Below are 21,763 nucleotides of genomic sequence, written 5' to 3'. Positions count from 1 at the left end.
AACTTAAAAAGTTAAAAAATTACTTAAAAAATCAGCTCCAAAGGCGTTAATCGAAAATTTGTGATCTATGGTATTTCCTATCCGAAACTGACGCCAACAGTACTGATCAGCTCATATATCTATATATTATAAGCTATATGTATGTATAGTCGTCAGAGTAGACTACTCTCAGCACAAAGTCAGTGCCTTGTGTAGACGCGACACCCTGTAAACTCTCAATCACGCATATACAGGTATGTGTTTCGATCATCACCAATCCCTCAATTACTATTACTCTCTCTCACTTTCCTTCATTTTCTAGCTGAATTTGTGGATCCGTGAACAGGAAACTTGTTTGTTTGATTGTTAGGGTTTTTGAGGTTTTTTTTTTTGGGGGGGAATTTGTGTTGCAGATCTGTGAATTTTGGGGGTTCTGCAAATTGAGGGTAATGCAGACCAGGTACATGGAGAGGACGAACTCTATGAGTAGAGAGAAGCGGAATTTGGAGGGCGGTGACGATGACCAACCGGAGCGAAAGCGACCGGCTTTGGCTAGGTAAATTCGAGTTTTGTTCGGTCGGTTGTGTTGATTTGGTGTTGTTTTGTTGTGTTTTCTTTGTTAATTTTTGCTGATTGATTAGTTGGGTAGTGAAAACTGTAGTTGTTTTGCATGGATGGTAATTATGTTAATACTTGATTGTATTGCCTCGGTGGAATACAATTATTATGATTCTGTGATGTGCTTAATGATGTTGACTGGTTTTCTCTAATTGCAATCCTGAATTGAATTTTTTTTATAGCTTTGTTGCAATTATTGGTAGGGAGAATACGAGAGTTTCAGATGGGAGGTGAGTTCCTCTTCGCATGTAATAATGAGGAGGAGAATGGGAGGTGTGATGTATGTGGCTTGGTTGTTATGGGAGATGATGCAGCGGTAGTCAATGACAAGGTAGATATGTTGTTCTTGGTGGGTTTAGATGGAGGAATGAGTAAGGAGGCTTGTAAAGAGAAAACAAAAGTCAATGGAAAATATTTTTTATGGTCAACAAAAAACAATTTATTTGAGTAGAAAATGCTTTCCACTTTTAAAAGGCGGAAAATATTTTGCAAACTAAAGTCTTATCTTACCAATATTGCCACACTACCACCGCCACCATCACTTTTGCCGCCATCCCACCACCACCCTACCACCTCCATCTCCTCCTTTGTCCACCACCAAACATAGAAAAATATTTTCTTCAAAAAACATTTTATGAAAAAGTTTTTCGTAGAAAATGTTTTATGTTGGGAATATTTTCCACCAAAACAAACGCAGCGTAAGAATGTAGAGTGGAATAAACAATCATTATTTGGAGTTAAGAAGAAAATTAAGAAACCTGTGATGCTTTTGTTGTGCACCTGAATAAAAACTTAATGGGTAAGGTTATGAAAGTTGGGGGTAAGAGATGGAATTTGAAGACTGAAGATGAGAAAGATTCATATGTGGTATTAGCAAGGGAAATGAATGGTATGGATGGGAATGGAGGAAGCTCTATTGATTTTGATTCTACAAGTGGTAGTGTTGGGGGTTCTTCTCTTTTGTCAAGGGAGATGAGGAGGTGGTGCTTGTTGATTGGATGGGTAGCCTTGAGAAGTTGGAGTGGTGAAAGGCGCAATATTTTATGAACTGAAAAATTTGTTGTATTGGGGTTTTATCACAGGATTAGAAATTAAAATATTTGGTAACTAATGATATTCTAGACCAATTAGGATTCTAAATAAAATTCAAATAGCATTACTTGACACGCAAGACTATCCATGGATTATGACTATACTCATGTCCAACAATTATTGAACTTACCATAATGCCCCTAACTACTAATGCCTATGACAATGACCAAAATTGTCTAGTAGTGTACTAAATTAAAACAAGTACAAATAAATACTCAAAATTATTTTGAAACTTCAATCCAGGATGTCTTAAACGCGTTCCATGTGAAATTCTGGATTTGCTCTTGTTCTTCATTCCATGCTTGCCATAAGTTAGCCCCTATGTACTCAATTCATCCTTATTATAGCCTTGTTTGACTGTATTGAAATAAGTTTTGGTTAATTTTTCTAAACAATCATACTGCGAAGCATTTACATCTAAACTTCTTGCATTTTAACACTTTATGTCAGAAAGTTTCTAATGGGGAACGGAAAGACGTTGGATATTATAAATTTTATTTTAATTTGTAGTTTTATTAGAGTAGTATTTTATTTTTGGTAACTTAAATTAGGGCTCCCTATGTTGCTTGTATTATATATGACTTTTATGTAATAGTTTAGTTTAGCTTTGAGAATAATAATATTAAGGCTGTGGCCATTTTGGAGATTAGGATTTTGACCCTTCTTCTTCTTTCTCTATTCTTATCCTTCTTAATATTTTTGATTGTATCTTTTGAATCAAATTCTCCATATATTTTGGTTTTGAGATCAATCGAATGGTTGAACGGATTTGTTCATAGCTGTTTGGCATCAATTGGTATCAGCGCCCAACTTCGATCTACTTTTTCTGTTCAATCAGTGTGGTTATCTTCTTCATACAACTTTACCGATTTGAACCAAAAATCATCTTCAATTTCCCTTATCCGATGCGTTTCCGTTCTCCATTGCCTATATATATGACTTCTATGTAATAGTTTAGCTTAGCTTTGAGAATAATATTGAGTTAAGGCTGTGGCCGTTTTTGATATTAGGGTTTTGACCCTTCTTGTTCTTTCTCTATTTTTATGCTTCTAATATTTTTGATTGTATCTTTTGGATCAAATTCTCCATATATTATGGTTTTGAGATCAATTGAATAGTTGAACGGATTTCTTCATAGCCATTCAACACCAGTTTTTTTTTTTTTTTTCCTTTGTTTTTGTTTTGGAGCCACTAACCTTTTTTTTTATTATTATTATTTTAAGAAATGTCACTATTTTCCCTTTTTATTCCCCATTTTAGAAATTTTTTTGACAAATGGAAGTTGCAACTGGATGATTATATCAAGACCAAACTATATTAAAATCATTATTATGTTTGATTTGTCACATCATTTTGGCTGCTTCAAAAATATCTTTATGATTTTCGCTTATATTTTATCATGCACATCATTTGTGGTGGGTTGTCCAGTCCTTGTCGAATTGTTTGCAGTTGAGTTGCACATGCCATGTTACTAATTCTGAAATCTGTTGGTGTTCATATCTTAAGTATTGTTAACAATTTTTGAAAAGGTTTACAGGGAAACTTGCTTGTACCTGAAAAGGGAAAACCATTATGATTCCGTGGATCTATGTTGGTTAATAGTTTGGAATTGACTATTCATGTAAATTTACTTTCTTTTGTTTTAGCATGCTTTTTCACAACTTAACGCTCTGTTTGAGTTTTTATTTTACATCATACTTTTGCTCCGCAAAGAGAAGAAAGTGCAGTTTTCTAAATTGCACATTTCATGCAGTGTAATTGTGGAAGCTTTGAAGCTGGATAGTCTGCAAAAGCTTTGCTCGTCCTTGGAACCTATCCTTCGAAAAGTTGTAAGATAAATAACTACATGGTTTTGCCCTAGTTAACTGTCTGTTTTTTAAGTCTTTATGGTGACAACCCTTTCCTACGATTGTTTTGTTTGATTAACATGCAAAACTTGATCTGTTCTTATTTTCATATGTTTGTTATATATTTGTATTTTGAATATGTGCTAAGTAACTCCAACTGAAAGAGAGATTATTTCATCTGGTTGTGATATTTTCTTATTTCAAATATCAACTAGATTTATTATAACTAGAGTGCTATTCTGATTCTCACCATTCTTCAACGTGATCTGCATTTACAGTTTTGTATGTTAATTGTGATGTCTGTGTTAGAATTTCTCATTTGAAGCTATAATTGTTCCTTGGTTACAGAACTTTATACATAATGTTCTTATTTGTGTATTTTATTGTTCCTTTCCTTTTTGTCTTTTGGAATGTTTTAGATTCATTCTTCTGTACACTGATTAAAATGCTTGATGAAATTATTGTAGGACATTTACTCTCTAATCAGAATAAAGAGAGAAATGTTTTTCTCAATGCATTATTCTAATTATCCAGTTTTTTTCTATATGCATTTTATTTTTAGATGTTACAATCTTTGAATAGATAAATTTTTAGATATTTGTTAAGTATCGAAATTGTAGATTGTATTCAATAAACTGACAAAAAACAAAATGAAAAAAGAATTGTAGAAGCATATTTTTGAACAAAAACATTGAAATTTGCATGAGGAGTATTTATGAAAGAACTATATAATCTTCTCAAAATAGGATTAAACAGTGATAGTACATTTCAAGAAGTCGTAACATCTGTGGCTACTTTCTGGCTTTGATGTGGCACCATCTCATCTCCTCTTTCTGTTCCTTCCTCATTTTCCCTTTCATTCCTTTTGTATTTCCTTTCTTTTCTTTTTATTTTTAAAAAATCAATTTTGCAGCCTAGTTTTTTGAAATTCACCTCTGATTTCTGTTCAGGTTTTATTTTTCTAGATTTATGTCAGCATATGCTCCTGTGTTTTTGGAGAACTAGAAGGTTCACTACTAGGAATCTATTTGTTGTTTTAGTTGTTACAGTCCTGAACACACAATGGAGTTGGAGCATCGGAACTTCAATGAAAAAATGTGGTATTATTTTGAGATTCTTATTTGAGGATAAAGTCTCAGAAATAATTAGAGAAATCTTGATGGAAAATATCATATTTATTTTAGGATGAGGGCTTCAAGTTAATTAGCAAACCCTTATGTAGTCATTTGCTGAAAAATCACATGATTGGTTATGGAAGACTTTATCAATAAAACCAAGGGAAAAATTCTTATTACCTCCACGTGGTATGGCCCCAAAATACTTCACCCCCTCATGTTAAAAAATAGCCAAATACTCCTTGTGGTTTTGGACTAAATTGGAACACTAACTCTATTGATATTACTTATGAAAAGACATTTGTACCCCTCTTCCTCCTATTATTCTACTCTCTCTCTCTCTCTTTTTTTTTTTTTTAAAGGCATTTTATATTATTATAGATACCCTCCTCACTGTAATACTTCTTCCTCCCTCTTCAATCACCTCAATAACATCACCCACTAACAAAACAGTACAAAATATATGTACATACACATATACCTATACATCATACCTAAGAAGCGTGGACACTTCTAAGAAGGTGGCGTGTTTGCGTCACACGGACACTCTTTGGACACTTCCTGACACGTTTCTGACACTCATCGAAACATGTCATATTTTTTAATTTTTTTTAAAGACCCGGACACTCTTTGGGTACTTGTAGGATACACATGTTTATTGCTTAAACACACGTGTCTATCGATTAGACACCGGTGAAACTAATTATAAGTTTGAACAAAGTAACTTAAAATACAACAATAAAAGAAAAATCATATAAATTTATAAGAATTAGCCTCATTGTGTTTTGTATTATCTTTGAATGATATATTTATACATATATGATATATAATAAATATATAAAATTATATATTTCATGCATGTCTCTCATGTGTTGTGTCCTGCATTTTTTGAAAATTGGCATGTCGTTGTGTCAGTGTTGTATCTGTCGCGTGTTGTGTGTTGCGTGTCGCGTGTCCGTGTCCGTGTCCATGCTTTTTAGCATTGTACCTATAAAATAATAAGCAAATTTTCACACGTGCATGCGCGCGCATGCACACAAACGTATTATATGCTTACTAGAAATATTAGAATCATCTGAAAATTATCTGAACCCAATGAAAATAGAACATTTCAAACTTTAAAATCCTGCTCGACACTAAGGCCTCGTTTGGTAATAAGTTATTTTAGTAACTTTTTTACTTTTTACGAAAAGATATGTAGAAAAGTAGTGAGACAAGTTATAATGACTTTTTGGTTAAAACATGTAGTTGCCAAACGAGGCCTAAAAGTTTAAAACCAACCCAAAATTCTAAAGCAAACTATGCTTTAGTCCGTACCTAGGCCACAGTGTGACTAATTTCAATCAACGTAATGGAAACTTGGTTGTCATTAGGGATAAAGATGTTAGCTAGTCAGTTTGGCTGTTGTTTGCTGCCTTGCAACATTTTAGGACCTCCACGGCCTTTGCAAAACTAACATTATTTTTCCATTTTGTTGCAAACTCGGTATAATTGTGGAAAAATAGCTTTTGTAGGTGATAAAAAGAGTAGGGATAAAATCAAAATTGATGGCATGGATTGGTCATAATTGTGTTGTGACACCCAACATTGCGTTTTGATGACCACCATGCTAATACGTTGATGGATCTTGTATTTTTGACACCAAAATGACCAGAACTTTGAGGTTTCATTAACAAAGGACAAAAATTGAGTTCAAAGTTTTGGCTTTTGATGATTTAATGAATTGCAAGGAATGAGTTTTGGAGATGTGAAATGGGTTGTTGATTGATTTTGTGAGGTGGTTGGGGAGGCAAGAGGGGGTGGGTGAGGGTAAAGGAAGTGGTGGGGGAAGCATGTGAGTGGATAGGGGTTGATGAGGTGTAGGGGGAGGAGAGAGGAGATGGCACGAGGGGGCTGGGTCCTGGGGAGGTTGTAGGCGGTGGCAGAGGTGGTGGGTGGATTAGGGTTAGGGTAAGGGTAGGGTTAGGTTTTAGGGGAAGAAGATGGCTAGGGTTTTTGGAAGAAAATGAAGATTAGGCCATATTTGGTATTTTACATTGTATTTTGACTTTAGCTTAATTTGATTTAATTTTAATTTTAATTTAATGTTTATTCTTGTCAACTCTCAAATTTGGTGTGTGTGGCATCCATTATGTCAATTTTGATGGAAAGTAATGGTAGGGAGGTAAAATGAAAAATGGCCAAAGCCATAGGTGGGCTTTTTGGTTATTTTTAAATGTCAAGCGGGTCAAGTGATCAAAGGCCATACCATGAGGGCGTAAAATGGATTTTTCCTAAAACCAATTAATATATATTTTTGAAAATATTTATAGGTAATTCAATGTAAGAATAGTATGCATACATACCAATAACAACGTTATTTATTGTATGATTTAGTATCGTATTGAAGTTTGTGTGGATCCACTTTCTAATTGCTAATCTCTATGAAATTTGCACTGTTCTGAAAAATATCCAGCACTAGAAGAGATCAGCTGTGAACTATTTCAGATTTTTTAATCATTCTTATTATGGAATATTGTTCGTTAGTGTTATACAAAGAACCTTTTCTTTCCTTTTTCTTTTCTCTTTTCTTGGTAATATTGTCTGCATTGAAGAGAGAAGAGTTAAGTAGACATGAGACAAAAAATTACAAGAGGAAGCATAAAATGTGGAATATGTCCTTTTTGTGATTGACATCCATGAATCCAAACCTTGCTGATAATAACTTGAAAACTGAAATTCCTTGGTAGACACATTTTTGTCATGCTATCTACGGCATCAGCCAACAGATAAGTTCTCTGTTTTAGTTACAGAACATTAGTTCAACTCTATTGGTAATACTTTTGAACACATTTTGTGGGAATGCCTTTCTGTTTCCTTGCAAGTGCATTTCAAGTGAAATTTCTTATCTACATATATTTCTGTTCATGCATGATTATCTTAGCCTTCCCCCAACCGTTTTTCCTAGTTATATTTATAACACTGTGTGCCTTTTACATTGAGCACTGTGCATCTACTTTGATTTTTAACCGTGGCTTATGCTGCAATTGGTGCTAAACAGGTTAGTGAAGAAGTGGAACGCGCTTTGGCGAAGTTAGGCCCTCCTAGAATTAATGGAAGGTCTGGGATATCTTCTGATGATTTATGAAATTGACATATATTCTGTAAACACAATTTATTTCTCAACTAGATTGGTATTTTCTGTTACGATCAATGCTTTTATGTCCTTATTGACATAATTTTTATTGAGATGTCATTATTCATTAGTTGCACTAGGATTGTTAACAAGGGGTTTTCAAGTGAAGATTAGTGAAAATGTGCTGTTTATAGTTTCTTTACTGTCATCACTGAATAACTTAGGCAACCTATATTGGTTTAGACTACAGGTGTTAGAACTTCTACCCATTGGTGGTAGAGAACTCCATAACAACCATTATTAATTGTGTGCATGGGCAGATATATGTTTGAGAGTATGAGAGACACACTGGCCTTTACATCTCAATTGAGCCATCGCTCAATCCTTCAGCTTCTATATAGCACATGAATAATTGATATTGCTATTACCTCCAATGCAGAGGTGGCCTCCGGTTCTGGGCTTGAAGGCCAATTGCGATTGGTTATAAATTCTATACTAATAAAAAAACATATGATAAAAATAATTTGCAAGTTCTTGTACCAGCTAGCAACTTTGCTTGGTGGATTAACCCTAAGCTATGAAGTGTGGACACTCCAAAATCGGTGCCGTGGCGGTTTCCGACACACAGACACGCCGGGGACACGGGGACATGTGTCCCTTTCATTTAATGATTCTTTTGTAGGGGACACGCGTGTCCATATTGGGACACGGCATGGGACACGGCGGGGCTTACTCTTTTTTTATTTTTATTTTTTTTTTCTCCTCCTTTTGCCTCTTTTATTTAGTGCTTTTGTGAAGAATATTGTTGGATGTTGAATGTTTCCCCCTTCTCGTCTTAGTTCTTGTTATCGTTTATTATGATTTTTTTGTGAATGGATGCTCTATTAATTTGTTTAAATGTAGTGTTTATATTTATTGAATTAATGTTACTATGTTAGTGTTTGTTAATTTTGATTTAGGATGAATGTAATATGAATCTACATAATACATAAAAATATATATATAAAAAAAAAAATTTCGCCATGTCCCCCGCCATGTCTGTGTCCATGTCCCCATTTTTTGGAAATTGCCGTGTCCCATGTCGGCGTCCGTGTCCGTGCTTCATAGCTCCTAAGATTAATATTCCCTTTCTTATTTAGTGGTGGTGCTTTGTTTAGTTGTAGTGCAATCATTGGGAGGTTGCCGCTGGGGTTATAGCTGATAGTGAAAACCTTTATCTGTTTTGTTTTGAATTTTTTCAGCCTTGGGACTGCAAGAAACACATTGAACTGGCTACTTCTTTAGAATGTTATGTTTATCTCATATTTATTGCTTCATTGATTATCGCTTGTCCTTGAACTACTGTAAACTCTCTATTTATTTTTATTTTTGTGCCTGTTGCTTATTTCTTCATCCTTACGCTTGAGATTACAGGGCTTCTCCTAAAAGAATTGAGGGGCCAGATGGACGAAACTTGCAGCTGCACTTCAGGTCAAGGTTGTCTCTTCCCCTTTTCACCGGAGGAAAAGTAGAAGGGGAACAGGGTGCTGCAATCCATATTGTTTTACTTGATGTGAATACAGGTCATGTTGTAACCTCTGGACCTGAATCCACCGTAAAGCTTGATGTTGTTGTGCTGGAAGGTGATTTCAACAATGAAGATGATGAGGGTTGGACCGAAGAAGAATTTGAAAGCCATGTTGTGAAAGAGCGTGAAGGAAAGAGACCACTTTTGACTGGGGATCTGCAAGTGACGCTCAAAGAAGGTGTGGGAACCCTGGGAGAGCTTACATTTACTGATAACTCAAGTTGGATAAGGAGCAGGAAGTTCAGGCTTGGCCTGAAGGTCGCCTCAGGCTTTTGTGAGGGCACACGTGTACGTGAGGCAAAGACAGAAGCTTTCACTGTTAAAGATCACAGAGGGGAATGTAAGCTGCTTAGTGTTTATTTTTGAACTCCTTTTTAAAATTATTTTTTCTGGATTGTCTTTGGAATATTGTTGTTGACTTCTTTTCATTTACAGTATACAAGAAGCACTATCCACCTGCTTTAAATGATGATGTCTGGAGATTGGAGAAGATTGGCAAAGATGGGTCATTCCACAAGAGGCTAAATAAGTCAGGAATATTCACGGTTGAAGACTTTCTTCGACTTGTTGTCAGAGACTCTCAAAAACTACGGACTGTAAGTGCATGCTTGGTTGTTGAATAAGAGTATCCATTCTTTATAATTATCTGCTGACTCCTCTGTTGGCTGTAGATCCTTGGCAGTGGTATGTCAAATAAGATGTGGGATGCTCTCATAGAACACGCTAAGACTTGTGCCATGAGTGGGAAGCTTTATGTGTATTATGCTGATGATACAAGAAATGTTGGTGTTGTCTTTAACAATATTTATGAGCTAAGTGGCCTTATAACTGGTGAACAATATTTGTCATCTGATTCCCTGTCTGATAGCCAGAAGGTTAGTATGAGACTTTTTTTTTGGCAATGCAATTCTTGTTTCATTAAAACACTTCCTTGAAACCAAATAATAATGCCATGAATTCAGTAGACACTTTACACCCCTCCCTTCCGCTGCCAGCGTTTTTTCACTTTTGGACCGGGTTGGTAAACATGTTGATTGTATATTTGATCAAGTTCTGAGTAAAATACTTATCCTTAAATCTAATCTTTGATTGGAAATGTTAATCACAGGCAGGTATATATGTTTAGGTGTGATTGTGGGTATTTCTTTTCTTCAAACAAACTAATCAACCAAACTAGAATTGGAGTGCTTACTATTACTAATTGTTGTTCTTTTTTCCTTTTCTCCGGGTACCACCCCTGGAAGGTTGTCATAAAGCTCATAATTAGAGAATGTGATGCTTATGGAAACCTGTAAATTTTGTTGCTGCAGTTATACGTGGATACCTTGGTGAAGAAAGCATATGATAACTGGAACTATGTTGTTGAATATGATGGCAAGTCACTTTTGAGCTTCAAACAAAGTAAGAGGCCAGGCGCTTCTCGAAATGAACTTCCAATGGGCCCAGGTGATTATCCTACTTCTTTTGAAAATCAGCTTCCCCAACAACGGTTAGCAGGCTCAGTTCCTCCTGAGCAGTCGTCAATGGATTCAAGTCTACTAATTGGAGGTAGGCATGGCCTCTTTTTCTTTCTTTTTGGATTGGTTACGAATTGCTCCCCCCGCCTCCCAAAAAAAAAGGGGAAAAAAGGAAAGAAAACGACTTTTTTCTTAGGCTGTTCATGGGTAGGCGGTAGCAAGCCCATTGGATAAATGGGTCAAACTGTTGTATGGCATTTGAAGCTTAAACAGTTTGGCTGGTTGCACTGAAAAAATCTGAAACCACTTGCCTATTAGTCCGTCAACCCTTGAACCCAAGGTTCTGAAAAGCGGTTGCGGTCGCCGTAACGGTGGCGGTAACGCGGTTGCGGTTGCGGGGTGTAAAGGCCGTAGTGTAACGGTTGCGGTAACCGGAACCGTGAATTTTTTTATTTTTCGCACAATTTGAAAAAAACTTACCAATACACATATTTTTTGCCATGATCATATTTATTGGGTTAAAAATAAATATTGATCAATTTTTGTAAATTTTTAAGTATGATCCAATATATTTCATTTTTTTAAATCATTATAAACTGAGTTTTTTACATTTTATTTTAATAATTAATGACTTTATATTATATAAAAAATCAATCACTAACTATTATATATAAGATAAACAATGACAAAAGTAAGAGAATAAATAAGAGCCTAAATATATATATATATATATACATATTTTAATCAAGCCAAATAGATAATGACCACACTTATTATTATTATTATTATTATTATTATTATTATTTTCAAACAATATATAGATAGACACACAAACAAAATGGTTTAGTGATAGCAGCTGAATAGAATACCATAGGTCTTAGAGTTTTAACAAATCAATAACATGTTTTTCATCTTCCCTCTTCTCTCTCTCTATCTCTTGCTCCTCCATTTTCTCTCTTTATCTTCCCTCTTCTCTCTATCCCTCTTCTCCCATTTTCAGCTTTTTTTTGTGTGTTTTTTCGAAAGAAAAAGTTTGGAACCGTTATGTAACGGTGCGTAACAGGCCATTACGGCTGTTACGGCATCATTACGACCGCTATGGCAGCCGCAACGGCCGACACACCTGTGAATCTCAATCACACTGCAAAAGCGGCTGTAACGGGTGGCGGTAACCGCCAAAACCGTTACGTAACGGTTGCGGCCGCTTTTTAAAACCTTGCTTGAACCTAAAATCAGTTGTTGAAATCCTCAATTCTCTCTTGTGCGTTTTGCTGTTCCTCTTGAAATGGATACCTCCACAATATTCTCAAATATTTTAATTCTATTATGATGTCAGTAGACTTGTGAAAATGATAATGTTCAATCCAAGAAATTGGAATCCTTGCCATGATTTATATAGGAAGAAAATGTGCTGTATGGACTTCAACAATTTGCTGCTAAATAACCCTTAATTTTCCTCTGCTAAGTAATTAAAACCATATTATGGTGTTGAGGCTTAACTTTAGTCGACAAGTTCTTATGGTGCTGCAACTTTGCTCCAGTCTGGCACTCTTAAAATTTGTCAAACTTTAGAGTTGAAAATCATTTGAAGAATATGGGCAATCTTGACAACATCCAACTAAAGATAGGAACAAAATTGTTAAAATGTACCAATTAGTACCCACCTGATTTTTTGAGAATTGGTGAACTGGGTAAAGGGAATTAAGTTACTTAAGTTTTGTTAATAACAGTAACGCATTAATTTAATCAAGGGTTCACCCCCCAAAACACGTTTAAGAAATCCTTATTGGTTTTAAGCCAAAAGCATTAGTTTTCACTTGAATTCACCTCTCCATTGGTGAACTGGGTTAAGGGAATTAAGTTACTTAAGTTTTGTTAATAAAAGTAACTCGTTAGTATAATCAAGGGTTCGCCCCCCAAAACATTTTTAAGAAATCCTTACTGGTTTTAAGCCAAAAGCATTAGTTTTCACTTGAATTCACCTCTCCATTATTCTGGTTACTTACTAAAGTTGTTAAGGCATTTCTAAATTCAATATTTCTGAAGGGCATATTTGTTTTACCTAAAAACAGTGGTAAAAGCATTTTTGAATAGCTTGTATGTTAAACAGTCTGATTTTATCTTATTAACAGAAAATGTCTCAAAACGGTGTGGAAACAGAATCCTCACAAATATGAATTTGTTTGGTAAAATACAATTTTTAGGACTACGAAACAGCGCCCAAGGACCAAAACAGTGTATATAACTAATTTTTCAGCAGATGCGGTGTGAATTTTGCAAGATTTCATTTTTGTGGTTCAAAAGGTGTGTTCTTGAAACACAAATATTGCCAAGTTTGTCAAAAACATTTTTTTCATTTTAGGCATATGAAAGTCCCAATTTTACCATCCATACTTGTAATTTGAAACGGTGACCCATGATGGCTGCATAGGAATAATACTATGAAATCAAATATGCAAGTACCAAGTGTATGCATGCAAATTATAACCATATATGCCTATATATTATGATGCAATTTTTTATTTTGAAGACCGCAATTTTTACTTATCAAAGGATTTTATCTCATGCCAAACTTTTCGAAATTTAGGAGTTCACAAAATCAACCAAATTTCACGAGATTATTCCAATACTTCAAAATCAACCAAAATCAATGAAAGACCAAGTTGTTTCAAACCAAGGGTTCCAAAATCAACTATTTGAGTCACAAACTACAAATTGTGTATTGTAACCAAGGTTTTAAAAAGCGGCCGCAACCGTTACGTAACGCCGTTACGTAACGGTTTTGGCGGTTACCGCCACCCGTTACGGCCGCTTTTGCAGTGTGATTGAGATTCACAGGTGTGTCGGCCGTTGCGGCTGCCATAGCGGTCGTAATGGTGCCGTAACAGCCGTAATGGCCTGTTACGCACCGTTACATAACGGTTCCAAACTTTTTCTTTTGAAAAAACACACAAAAAAAAGCTGAAAATGGGAGAAGAGGGATAGAGAGAAGAGGGAAGATAAAGAGAGAAAATGGAGGAGCAAGAGATAGAGAGAGAGAAGAGGGAAGATGAAAAACATGTTATTGATTTGTTAAAACTGTAAGACCTATGGTATTCTATTCAGCTGCTATCACTAAACCATTTTGTTTGTGTGTCTATCTATATATTGTTTGAAAATAATAATAATAATAATAATAATAATAATAAGTGTGGTCATTATCTATTTGGCTTGATTAAAATATGTATATATATATATATATATTTAGGCTCTTATTTATTCTCTTACTTTTGTCATTGTTTATCTTATATATAATAGTTAGTGATTGATTTTTTATATAATATAAAGTCATTAATTATTAAAATAAAATGTAAAAAACTCAGTTTATAGTGATTTAAAAAAATGAAATATATTGGATCATACTTAAAAATTTACAAAAATTGATCAATATTTATTTTTAACCCAATAAATATGATCATGGCAAAAAATATGTGTATTGGTAAGTTTTTTTCAAATTGTGCGAAAAATAAAAAAATTCACGGTTCCGGTTACCGCAACCGTTACACTACGGCCTTTACACCCCGCAACCGCAACCGCGTTACCGCCACCGTTACGGCGACCGCAACCGCTTTTCAGAACCTTGATTGTAACCCCACAAAACGTTGCTAAGCACAAATTTAGGTAACATATACCTGTTTATGGGCTACTAACCCAAAAGGACCAAAAGACAAATTGTGCTCTCTTTTATAAGAGAGAGACACCTCCTGTTTCTGTCAGCGGGTCTTTTATGAAACAAAATCAGCCTGTTTGGTTCCACTTTTTGGAAAAATTTTAGAAAAATTTAGACTTTCTATTTGGTTATCCAAAAAAAAAAAAAAAATGCCAAAATTCATTTTTTTTGGAAATAGAAATATTCTATCTTCTTTATGTCTAAGTGCTACTTTTTGATGTGCCTTCTTGTGGTTTGTTATTTATTTATTGTTACTGAATGGTTGGTTGTTGTACGTTAGACCCAAAATCCAAAGCATCCCACTGAGTCATTGTATTTTGGAGGGAATTTTGAATTGTTATTCCAAAATTCAAAAAACTGGAACAACCAAACAATGATCCATTTTCTAAATACACTTTCCAGAACACTTTTCTGAAAATTAACTCAGAAAAGTGAAACCAAACAGGGTGAATTGTTCTGCTACGAATAGTGAAGGACATAAATTGCAGATGCTAACGGTTCCTTGCACAAATCTTCATCTCCTGCAAATGTAGAATGATCTGATGCCCACTCACTTTTTAGTTCATGTAGAAGTTGCATGAATTAAAACTAGAAAATCCAGATTTATATATATGCATCTTATTACATATAATGATATATATATATATGCATGTTCTAGAAGCAATCCTCTTGAGGCATTTTAAAATGGGCTTGTGCTCTCCCATCCCGCTATGCGAATCGGTTACTTAAGTGCTATTTACACAAACAGAACACTCAAAAAATGCTGCTTAGATTCATTTTCTGGACCACAACTTTAAGTCTTTTGTGCACATTTCTGCATTTTGTTTCTGTGCAAGTGCATTATTAAAAGAAAAAATGAGATGCAACAAAATATTGAGAATCTACTCACAGCGGTTAGGATGCTCCCCTGGGTGCATTTTCTACATAGTTAATCCTAGTGTTTGTTATGTTTTTGGGTACCGAGCAGTCTGCCTTTGTGATTTGGTGAATTTTTCTTTTATGGACTCCTCTCTCTGCATGCACACACCAGAATTTTGCTAGTACTCTTATAACGCGGACAGATATTAAGTATATTTTTCCTGTTTTCTGTCTCCAGCTTCAGGTTATAATGACAATCCAGCTGCTAGATACCCAACTCAGTTACAGTTTGTCAATTCTAATTCCCGTGCCCAGTTTGACAGTAATCTGTTTGCTTCGCATGACGCTCAAAGCAGCAATTCTGACCAGATCCAAACTAACAGATATGATAACAGGGTAGGGTTGGCACTTGGCCCTCCGCAATCGTCTACATCATTCCAGACCATCGGCACATCTGTTCAACAGTCGAATCTTAACCCCTTTGATGACTGGTCACACAATCGAGACAAGGGTGTTGTTGACGAATTCTTGTCAGAGGAGGAGATCCGTCTTAGGAGTCACGAGATGCTTGAGAATGAAGATATGCAGCATTTGCTTCGACTATTCAGCATGGGAGGTCATGCCTCTGTTAATGGGCCTGAAGATGGGTACTCTTTCCCAACATACATGCCATCACCATCACCAAACTTTAGCTTTGACGAGGATCGCGGCCGCTCTGGTAAAGCTGTCGTGGGTTGGCTGAAAATCAAGGCGGCAATGAGATGGGGCTTCTTCATCAGGAAGAAAGCAGCTGAGAGGCGGGCACGGATTGAAGAGTTAGATGACGAATAGGATTTGCCGTGACAATGCAATTTGGTTTCTTTATGCTGAGTAGTTCTTTCAACCGTGTTATCTACGAATCTCACAATCGATGAAACTCTTCATCCATGGAAATTGCTATATTCAGAAGTAATTGAAGACCTGAGGTCTCTGTATCAGTCATGAAGGAATTTCTTCTTGTACAGTTGCTCTCTGTACAGTAAGTTCTTCTCAATCTTTCTTTTGACATTTGGTTTGTTGTGCTATTGTTCAATGTTGGATACTGTTATTCTAGGGCAAACATTACTTGTGAAATTTAGGTATGTTGACTGTAAGATGTGTTCCAATTTAATTATTATTATGAATATGGTGGGTGGTTTTCTTATTTTTATTGTGCTCGGCTTTCATAATCAGGAGTTGGTATTTTTAAGCTCCGTTGTTGTCTGCAATTCTTTCCTAAATTTATAATCATCTTGCTTGTGCATTGGTATTAGCATACCATAATGGGTTCTCAACTAGGTTTAAACGATACCTCAATCAATTCGCTAATTATATTGCTTTACATTATTTTAAAATTTTAAAAGCAATTTTATTAGAACACTGTTTTGTTTAACTGCAATTTTCGTTCTTTCTTTATTTGAGGTTGTTTTGAAAGTGTTACATAAGTATATTTTTTGTTTTTTTATAATAAGATGTGCAGAAAAGTAGAGAAGTGATGTGACTTAAAAAGATAAAAGATAAAAGTGTACTTTTTTTTATTAACAGTTGATTTTATGATTTTAATGTGTTAATTTTTTTGCATTAAATCTCAAATTTAACAGTCTTGCTAGAAGGTCCACCAGTTGTTTCCCAGGAGAATAATGCCCCAGTGGTAGATGGGGCTAAAAATTGGAGATCAATGGGAAGTTTTGGGAAGTTTTCAGCAATTACAGGTAGAAAAATAATAAAAAATAATTATAAAATCATGGAATCCTTACTGACAAAATGACAAAATTGCCTTTGTCTCTTTCACTATATATATGTATATATTTCCGAACCACCTTAGCCCCCTTCCTCCACCCTCATCAACCACGTCTTCAGCTCACCCCCACCATTTCCCCACCCTCATCTGCCACTTCTTCCGCTCACCCCCGCCATTTCTCCACCCACTCTGGCACTCCTCTACCCTTCCCCCACCCATTCCAGTCACCCCTACCTCTTTCCCACCCACTTTCACCGCTCCACCCATTTTTGTCGTCCTTGCCCCTCCCCTACCCACCTCTACCGTTCCCAGACCATCGCCACCCAACCCAACACCCTAGTTGACCCAAATCCTAACCACTAGAACCACCCAAAACCCTCCAGTTTCCTTCCCTCTGCTGCTGTTGAAACTAGTAGGATGCAAGTCTAATATATGCATAGATGCAAGTTGCAAGTGTGCACAACTGTACATGGTTTGCACTTACACCTTACACAACTTGCACCTCTACATATATTGAACTTATCCCTGACAAAATTTGCAGTAGCAGGGAAGAGGAGGTGGAGGATAACAAATTTGTAGATCCATGCATGAGCTATCCTTTCTTTGTCGCATTAACATATTATTGTAATTAAGCTAAACGATTCCAACTCAAGTATCAGATGGCCATGAAGAATTTGCATTACAGGGTTGCCTAAATCAGCACATAATAAAATTTGTTACACATTGAAAAAAAAGAAAAGAAAGATTCAATGGACTGTTTCAATAATTACAGAGATAGTCAAACCAGAAAACCAAAAAAAAAAAAAAAAAAAAAAAAAAAAAAAAAAGGAGAGAGAAAGAAAGAAAGAAAGAAAGAAAGAAAATTGAAGTGTAGGAATTACAAAAGCAAGTCACAATCAATCAGATGCATCTTCGTTGTGTTGGGCCGATGCAGCAATGACACACTCTGCAGGAATACCTCTTGGGAATTTCTTAGTATCGTTGCAGTAATTGTATATCATGTAGTTCTTTTGCACCCATTTGAGGCTCTCTTTGATTATGAAATCTGATTGTTCTGTGAGCCAATCATCAGCATTATTGCTATTATCTGTGAGCAAATCATCATCTTCATCATCATCGTCAGTGCAAGGCTCGGCATGGAATTTCTTGTAGGAAGCAATGAAAGGAGCTTCAGACCAGTCTGTCTTGACAAGTCCACCTCTTGTTGCCCAGTGCTCTGCATTCCATATGCTTGCATATACTCTCATGGGTTGTTTACTTGCGTATGGAACACCAATTGATTCAAGGTTTTTGAACTCCCTAATGGGTGTTTCATCCACAGACAAGCTGAAAATAGAGCCAACAAGAGTAGGTTAATACAGTGCTATTTGGTGCAACTTGCTGCTTTATAACTTCTTTTTATTTATTAATTTTATTTTAGGAGTATGGGTGAGTATTTAGTATAACTTTTGCTTAAGGCATAAATAACTTAAATAAAATGAAAAAAAATTGTTTGTTCAGAGTATGAGAAAAATGTGTTTTAAGCTTCTCTTTCTGATTATCAACTTACAACTTAAAAAAATCTATACCAAATAGTCCAACTTTATTTAATAATTTTCAAGGTTAATTACACCAAGAACCTTCGACTATTAGCAAATATTAACCTAGCTCCCTCATTTATGTACTTGTACAATTTGATCTATTAAATAATAAAAATATATCATTTCACCCATCTAGACTACCGTATTAGTACGGTTTTCATAATTGAGAATGTCAATATGTCTATTTGCTAATAGTTAAGGGGCCTTCATGTAATTAATTTATAATTTTGGAGAATGATGTGGCATTATTTATGTAACTACCTAGACAAATGACAATTTACAAAACACACAAAGTAATAATGTCTTAACTACATAATAAGAGTGAGTTAGTATTCTCTCAACCGTAAAATTTTTGAATACATAATTAGTTAAAACATCACATAAACAATTCGGAACTACCTAATAATTTTGTGGTGAACTTTGCAAACAAGATCAATACAATGAATCACCTCTTTTTTGTTTTTTTATCGTTGTTTATGCAACACCACATGCATAACTGGGGCAGTGAGTTTTTTAGTGTGAACATAAATCTTCCATTAAAATTTTCACTATTTGACAAAAGAGATAGAGAGATATGGAGAACAAAAACAAAAGATTAAAATCGAAGGATAATAAAAACTAATAGAGGGGCAAATATAAAATAATTTTTGAAACATAGGGAAAAGATAAAAACTGTGTTAGGAAGCAAAGCTATCATCTATAAATTTTAAATCCATTTTAATTTGTTCCTATTCGAATCACTGCTAATTTTTTCTGCATACCCCTAACGCGAAATTTTAACTTTATTTTGGATAGAATTGTCAAAATGTTATTAAAATTAAAATAATAATAATTGAAATCAAATTAAATAAAATTATATAAATAAAAAAATTAACTCAAATTTAATTTTCCTAAACGTGAGTAGTGGACCAAGCGCCCCCATTCGCCTCTTCATTTTCAAGACATGGCATTTTCATAATTTTATTTTTTATAATTTAATCAATTCCAAAAACCAGAGATTATCATTTTGGTGACATAACTTATTAGGACAAATTAAATCGATAGTCTTTACATTTTGTTATTTTTATTATATTTTGATTTCTATAATTTTAATTAATTTGATTTTGATATTTAATTTTAAATTTTATATCAATTTGAATCTAATTGATAACGTTGATTAGGGTTTTTGAAAAAAATGATTACTGAATTGGTTGAGAGCTTAACTTATTGAGTTAAATAAATTTACAATTTTGATTATAAAAGTATGACACATATCGCTCATGTGCCTATTTTTTATTAAAAAAAAAATTATCAGTTGTAATCGACTGGACTAAATTGAAACAAAATTATAAATTTATAATCAAAATTGAGCTAATCAAAATTATAAGAATCAAAATAATACAAATATCAAAGTATAAAAAGTACTGATTTAATTCATTTATTTATTTTTGTACAAGGTTTTATGAATCAAGAAAGAAAAAGAGGTACTCACATAATGCGCTTTGGGGTCCATATGATGGAATAGGTGTGGAAATCAGCAGTTGGGTCGAACCACAAGTAGAACTGTTGCTCTCTTCCACCTCCACCTCTGGTAAACACATTGGTGTGAAGAACATAAGGCTCACCACTCACATTTCCCAAGAATTCAAAATCAATCTCATCATGCCCTGATCCATGTGATGATAACTACAAAAACAACATTCAAAATACTTATATTTATTTATATTGGTCGATATTGTTTGATATAATATTTCAATTTTTGTATAGCATTACTTGAAATATAAGTATGTGTAGAAGGAACTTACATAAAATGAAGTGACAGTGCCAGAAGAGTTTCCGGGGACGAGCTTGAGCTGAACATCAAACTTTCCAAAGAGGTATTCATTTTTGGATTGGATGCTCGAGCCAGAAGTTTCGTCAAGGGAAAGAGTGAGAAGCTTTCCCTTCTCGAGTATTCTGGCTCGACCATCTCCCCACGTAATGTCAAAGTCCCGGTAGAAGTTGCCCGAAGAGGCAGCCAATGAAGAACAAAACAAAACTAGTAGTAATGCTAGCAACATTGGTGTTGCAGCCATGGATGCTGTGAAGTGTTTAACAACAACAGAGGAAATTTGGTGTTGAAAATGGAGAAATAATGTAAGTTTTTAGGGGAAGATGAAGAAATGCACAAAAAATGAGGAAGGAGAGGGAAATATGGAGTTTTTATTTATTAAATAAAAAAATAATTAAATATAGCTGTGGACAGGTGGTTTGGGATGAATAAAAGTGTGGATCTTTATGTTCGGTGGCCTCTAGTCACGGCACGTTCACGGGCCGTCTTTGACTCGCTAAAGCACGCCCTAATAATAACGGACTGGATATACCCTCACTTTTTAGTTTGAAAAATATTACAATGTGCCCTCTTAATAAAAGGGATACATTGATTCAAAAAAATATATTACAGACACATTTTATTAAATATTTTAGTTTTGATATATTAATATTTTTTGAGATTTTAATTCACATAATACTTAATTTTATTTTTATCAATAGTTTGTTAGTTATATGAATGAAAAGAGTAATATTGTCATTTTTTTACATTTCGATCCATCTAATTGTACTGTAAGGGAGATCAGTGTGATTTTGTCAAAACTACTCTGCTTGGTTTGCAAAAATAATCTTTTGGGTTTTCAATCTGTACTTTATTATTTTTAGTGAATTTTTAAAAATATTTTGATTAATTTTTTTTTTTGGTTTGTTTTTAGATTCACTTAATCTAAATTATATAGATCTACAAAATAAAAATAAAAATTGATAATTTTTATTTAAAAATTCACTAAAAATAAAAAAAAAATACGAATTGAAAATTAAAAAATTTATTTATGAAAAATCTAAACTAAACAGAGTAGTTTTGACAAAATCACATTGACCTCCTTTATAGGAGATGTCGTCGAAGAGTTAGGGGAAGGAGATGGAGGTGGTGTCGATGGCCTATGAGGGATAGCAAGCTAGCGTAAGGTGATGGCAAAACGGTTGCTGTTGTGAGTTTAGAATGAAAGGAGTGAGGTGATGGTGTCACGATTGTGGGAGACGTAGGGTGACGGGATGG

The 21,763-nt window shown here is 34.7% G+C and overlaps 2 protein-coding genes across 2 annotated transcripts; one reads left to right on the top strand and one right to left on the bottom strand.

Moving 5' to 3' along the window:
* The first annotated feature begins 33 nt into the window (after positions 1-33).
* On the top strand, positions 34-16,540 carry LOC114267755 (calmodulin-binding protein 60 B). Its single transcript, XM_028208805.2, has 9 exons — positions 34-233; positions 393-535; positions 3,443-3,518; positions 7,692-7,750; positions 9,180-9,673; positions 9,769-9,929; positions 10,005-10,208; positions 10,644-10,881; positions 15,596-16,540. The coding sequence occupies exons 2-9, from the start codon at positions 429-431 to the stop codon at positions 16,186-16,188; spliced, it is 1,932 nt and encodes a 643-aa protein (XP_028064606.2). The 5' UTR covers positions 34-233; positions 393-428; the 3' UTR covers positions 16,189-16,540.
* Positions 16,541-17,776: 1,236 nt separating this feature from the next.
* Positions 17,777-21,001, bottom strand: LOC114267756 (xyloglucan endotransglucosylase/hydrolase protein 24-like). The gene is made up of 3 exons (XM_082924397.1): positions 20,481-21,001; positions 20,168-20,361; positions 17,777-18,442 (listed from the first exon to the last, which is right to left on the bottom strand). The coding sequence occupies exons 1-3, from the start codon at positions 20,748-20,750 to the stop codon at positions 18,013-18,015; spliced, it is 894 nt and encodes a 297-aa protein (XP_082780523.1). The 5' UTR covers positions 20,751-21,001; the 3' UTR covers positions 17,777-18,012.
* Positions 21,002-21,763: the final 762 nt, after the last annotated feature.

This window comes from Camellia sinensis, chromosome 4, assembly GCF_055761805.1.
Source record: "Camellia sinensis isolate YWXY chromosome 4, ASM5576180v1, whole genome shotgun sequence".
Classification (NCBI taxonomy): Eukaryota; Viridiplantae; Streptophyta; class Magnoliopsida; order Ericales; family Theaceae; genus Camellia; species Camellia sinensis.
Note: the sequence above shows the minus strand (reverse complement) of the source record. Positions and strands in the feature narration are given on the sequence as shown.

Excerpts from the sequence above, each read along its gene's own strand:
- LOC114267755 (XM_028208805.2), top strand. The coding sequence starts at position 429 with ATGCAGACCAGGTACATGGAGAGGACGAACTCTATGAGTAGAGAGAAG. Across the intron at positions 536-3,442 it reads AAGCGACCGGCTTTGGCTAG|TGTAATTGTGGAAGCTTTGA; the intron begins GTAAATTCGAGT and ends CATTTCATGCAG. Across the intron at positions 10,882-15,595 it reads TTCAAGTCTACTAATTGGAG|CTTCAGGTTATAATGACAAT; the intron begins GTAGGCATGGCC and ends TTCTGTCTCCAG.
- LOC114267756 (XM_082924397.1), bottom strand. The coding sequence starts at position 20,750 with ATGGCTGCAACACCAATGTTGCTAGCATTACTACTAGTTTTGTTTTGT. Across the intron at positions 20,362-20,480 it reads GCACTGTCACTTCATTTTAT|TTATCATCACATGGATCAGG; the intron begins GTAAGTTCCTTC and ends TTGTTTTTGTAG. Across the intron at positions 18,443-20,167 it reads TGGACCCCAAAGCGCATTAT|CTTGTCTGTGGATGAAACAC; the intron begins GTGAGTACCTCT and ends CTCTATTTTCAG.